The 5059-nt window shown below is 43.5% G+C and overlaps 1 protein-coding gene across 1 annotated transcript in view; it reads right to left on the bottom strand.

The window, feature by feature from the left end:
• The window catches only part of COMMD10 (COMM domain containing 10), a 160829-nt gene extending 157908 nt beyond the window's left edge, over positions 1-2921 (bottom strand). The window contains exons 1-2 of the mRNA XM_007451220.1: positions 2863-2921; positions 1334-1424 (exon numbers count right to left, since the gene is read on the bottom strand). Of these exons, the coding sequence (XP_007451282.1) occupies positions 1334-1424; positions 2863-2903 (132 nt within the window). The 5' untranslated portion in view covers positions 2904-2921. The remainder of the gene's footprint in view (positions 1-1333; positions 1425-2862) is intronic.
• Positions 2922-5059: the final 2138 nt, after the last annotated feature.

Genomic DNA, 5059 nt, shown 5'->3' with positions numbered 1-5059 from the left:
GGAAAGAGTATATCACACAGACACCAAGTCGAAAAAGTTCACAATACGTTCCAGTAAAAGAGCATCCAGGGTAGCTGAAACACTTGCGAAGTGGGGAAAACACAGACTGTACCTATATTGTAATGTTATTATAATACAATGTTAAGGAATATGAACTTTTTCCCATGAGCAATGGAAAGTCATTGATGACTCTGAACACTGTAAAGATATGATCAACTTTTTTTTTTTTTTAGGAAAAAAATATTTGGAAAGATAAATGGGACAGCACCACGGAAAAGTGATAAGAACGTAGAGGACTACAGACAGCGGTACCAGTTTAAAGGTAACTGTTGTAGTCCAAGGGAGAAATAATAAGGGTCTGAACTCGGATTACGAAGAGGACTTGGATTTGAGAGATACTTCAGAGGGAGAAAGGGCAGGGCTTTGGGACTGGCCTCTGGCCAGGAAAAAGAAGAGGTAAGAGTCTGGGTTCTCATTTAATGGTGATACTTTGCACCAGGCAGAGCAGTTAATGGGCACTCCTTAAACACATGTTGAAAGGAATTACATTTTATTAACCTGATAACGAAGTTAACTAAGTAATGTTAGCAAGTTAACCAAGTAATGAATTACTAAGCATCAATATATCCAAGATAAGCACACCCTTAAAATAAAAGTAGAAGAGAAAGATTAAATGAAAAATTACATACTGGTTGATAGCAAAACTACAGAGTTATTTTTTTTTTTTTTTTTTCCTTGCGTTATGCGGGCCTCTCACTGTTGTGGCCTCTCCCATTTGCGGAGCACAGGCTCCGGACGCGCAGGCTCAGCGGCCATGGCTCACGGGCCCAGCCGCTCCGCGGCATGTGGGATCTTCCTGAAACGGGGCACGAACCCGCGTCTCCTGCATCAGCAGGCGGACTCTCAAGCACTGCGCCACCAGGGAAGCCCTACAGAGTTATTTTTAAGACAAAGAATGAAATCATGATATCAGAATTGTCCCAAAGCGTGTTCCACAGCGCCTTGGTCCCAAAATAAATACCATGATAAAACAGTTCCCTGGTCAAACACATTTGGAAAATTTTGCACACAACATTCACACTTAAATATTTACTATTAACACTACCATAAAATATACTCTGAAAAGTTCCATGATTTAAATAAATTAATTTGAATGAAGACAGACGTTCCCAAACTTTTGACTGTGGGATATTATCAAATTGTCTAGAGACCCGGTGTTCCTGAGGACCTGCTGGAGAACAATACCTCGCAAAAGGCACTTCAAGTCGAAACCTAGAGTTGCAGTGGAATCACGAGAATATATTATAATCTATAGAAGTGCAAACATACAAACCTTCAGGTGAAGTTTTTGAAGAATTCGGGTGAGCAATCGTGGAAATCTTCCTATATCTATTTCATTTATCAGCGACACTGCTTTTTTCATGCTAAATAAATTCATAAAACAAAGTTTTAAAATGAGTTTTCCCCAAGTGGTACTGTAGTTACTCTAAGTACAGCTGTCTGTAAGTTTTCATTTCGACAACTCTGCTTGCTACAACGTAAGTCTGAGTAAAATAAAGAAAAACAAATGATGGCCAGCAAAGGCAGGATGGTTCCAAAAGATAACCCCAAAAGTATTTCTGTTGAAAAGGTCTATCTGGCAAATTTTCTCTTTCTTCTGGGCAAGGCAAACGACTAGGAGAAGCTTGCACTCTGTGGGGAATGGTATTAATTTAGGAGTGAAAGTTTATGTATCCACTTAACTCAAAACAGAACTTTGAGAAGAGTGGGAGGAGGGAATTGGCAATTACACCAAAAATAGAAAGAAAAGACTGCTGCATGGCAGGTAATGGAATAAAAAAAAAAAAAGAAAAAAAAAAAACTACATACAATATCATTTGGGGTCACTAAGTACACAGCTGTTTTAAAACCCTGTTTCAATTGTAATAATCAGCTTTAATTACGTGATAAGAACAATTCTACTGCACCATGTTGAATATGGTTTACTGATGTGATGTGTTACCCAGGACAATGGTGTGAGAAAAGGAACTGGCTGGCTGTCAGAACTCAAGTAATAAAAAAGGAAAAACTTCAAAATGACAACTCTCTTCTTCAGAAAGACTCCTATCCAATCTAGACACAAAGTTATTCTCCAGCCTCAATTATTTGCCTGTATACTTCCGCACTTTTCTGCATCCACACACCACCTGCACTATTATTTTTCATTAAATGAAGTCACTTTTACTTAAATAATTTTATTTTAAAACATAACTTTACCTCACCACCATAGACAGCGGACCTTACTTACCTACCATAAATAGAAATGAACTAAATAAACAAATAAACTCAAAAGAAATCAAACGAAAACAAAAGCGATGTTACTAAATTCTGGCTAGATACTGTTACAAGCCAAAACTCCTGGCCTGAGGCCTAGTCTATCTTGATTGAAAAGGTCTATTAACGCGTGTTAGGTATTAAAGACCATCCGGGACCAATGGGAGACTTTCTCATAAACAGGAGGTCTGAAAGAGAACTGAAAACGGAAACGGAATACTTTTCCACGTGATTTCAGTGTTACTCCAGGATGGCTTGGGTACCTGCGATACAGCCTCGGGGAACGGTGACACTGACCACACACTGTCGTACTGACCTCAGCTGCCCAGGCCCACTGTAAGTTCACGCAGGTGAAGGCACCCGCAGTCTCGCGCAATCCCGCGGGGCCCGCACCTGCGACTCTGCCAGCCCCGCGCCCGCCCCTCCGGACACCCGCGGCCCCGCACCTGCCCCTCCGCCCCGGCCCCCCACCCGCGCCTCGGCGACAGACAGCAGCAGCATCCTTACGCCTGCCCTGCCCGCGCTGCCCCCGTGCTCAGCCGGGGCTACCTGGGGCTCTCCCGCAGAATCAGCGCCGCGGACGCCGCCATCCTCGAAGCTCCCTGGCCCCGCCGCTAGGATCAGCTGCCTGGAGTCCAACCAATGGCGGCGGCAGCGGCGGACGGCAAGCCGGAAGGCTCAAGCCACGCAGGGGCCGCGCCGCTCCGGTCCTGCGATCCTGGAGGGGCGAAGGGGCGTCCCTGTCGTCCTCCCCTCCACTCCCGCCGTTCCGAGTTAAGGCTGTACATATATTAATTTATTTATATGTACATATTTGCCTATTTTATATATATACGCATACCTGGATATGGTGTGGCTATTTTTATGTATTATGTAGGTAGTGTGTGTGTATAAACATATACATTTACGCGTGCGTACATATACACATACATTTTTTTGGAAGAAAAAGTTTAAGCAGTGCCCGCGGTGTCTGGCCTGCGCTGCAAATGGGCAGGCGGTGGAACGCGCTCCCTGAAGGAGCCCAGGGCCAGCTCCACCCTGTGCTCTGCGCCACCAGCCCTTCCTGTATCTAGATCCCTGGAGCTCTGCAGTGCCCCACGCGGAGCCTGGGCTCTTTGTACTTTTATTCGTTCAGTAGTGTTCTTTGAGCACCTACTGTGTGCCAGGCACTGTGCTAGACACTCGGGATACAAAAGACCAAAATTCCTGCTCTTGAGGTTTGCCAGCAGGTAAATGAGCAAATGTTTGTTGTGCCTTTCTTTGTGGTCGGGCACTGAGCTAGGTACTGCGGAGTAGAGGAGATGAATCGCCGCAGAGGCTGCGATTAAGGACATCTCAGGAGAATAGAGAGACAACGCGAGTTCAGGAATACCTTTGTCTCACTTAGAGAAAAACATGTAGTGCATTAAGGGGATTCGGAGCTGGGAACAGTGATAAGGCATCCGAGGTTGGATCAGGAAAATTTCCTGGGACAGGTGGCATGAAGAAGCCTTGAATGATAGGTTGTGGCATGTACATTTAGTCTGGTGAGAAATGGGGAGCCATTAAATGTTTTCAAGCAAAGAAATTTTTGTGAGAACTGTGTTTGTTTGTTGAAGATTACTGTAAGCAGAATGATTATTGGATGGGAAAGAGGTAAGCAGGAAAGCCAGATAGGGAGCTATTGCAATAATCTATGGAAAGCAATAAAATCCTTGGTAGTAAAATGGCACTGGAGAATGAAAAGATAGTGGATGAATTAGAGTTACATTTCAGCTGTAGAATCTTCAGGAGCCGAGAAAAGATTGGATTTAATTTTCGTACCCAATTATGTTTTACTTAAATTATTATTTACATTAGTTGGCATTCCTAGAGCAGCCCTGAAACATCCTAACTGAAAGAAGCCAGATTGCAAATTAAAAGTGAATAATCCCCACATGGATAATTGAGTCAATTATACAGTGTATTGAACACATACAAATACATATGGTTTGACAACACTCCACACATTTCCCAATTTGTGCAGCATCTGAAAAAAATGTATGTGGATCTACATAAATTATAGGTGTCCGATACAAACACAGATTACCTTACCTGGCACATTAATAGAGTCCCAGTTCGATCAGCTTTTGAATCATTTCCGTTTTGTCTTGATTCATTGCCTGAAGTAGAGCCACTAACCAGGTAAAACTATTTTGAATCTCTAGGAGGAGGAGGTGAAGTTTACCTCCTCTTAGTTCCCTTCAAAACTATAGCTGGGACTTTGAGCCAAAGAACCTCAGGGTGGTTTGAGCCCTGAATCTGTGTAACCTGGAACAAAGCAATCTACCTCACCAAGTTTCCTCTTCCTGATCTGCAAAATGGAGGTGAGAATAATGTCTGCTCCCCTGGGGTGTGGTAAGAATTAAACAGCCTGATGTGTATGTGCAAGAATCACTCGACCTTCCCTTATAAAGCAAAGCACAGACTTCCAAGATTTTAGTAAAATGGTGTCTAATGGACACAGAGGGCCTCTCACTATATTTCTCTTCATTTTCACTGATGGGGTGATCACTTTTTTTTTTTAATAAATAAATTTATTTATTTATTTATTTATTTATTTTTGGCTGTGTTGCGGTCTTCGTTGCTGCACACGGGCTTTCTCTAGTTGCGGCGAGCCGGGGCTACTCTTCGTTGCGGTGCACGGGCTTCTCATTGCGGTGGCTTCTTTCGTTGTGGAGCACGGGCTCTAGGCGCACAGACCTCAGTATTTGCGGCACGCGGGCTC

Source organism: Lipotes vexillifer, unplaced genomic scaffold, assembly GCF_000442215.2.
Source record: "Lipotes vexillifer unplaced genomic scaffold, Lipotes_vexillifer_v1.1 scaffold91, whole genome shotgun sequence".
Classification (NCBI taxonomy): domain Eukaryota; kingdom Metazoa; phylum Chordata; class Mammalia; order Artiodactyla; family Lipotidae; genus Lipotes; species Lipotes vexillifer.
This window is presented reverse-complemented; position numbering and strand designations above follow the sequence as displayed.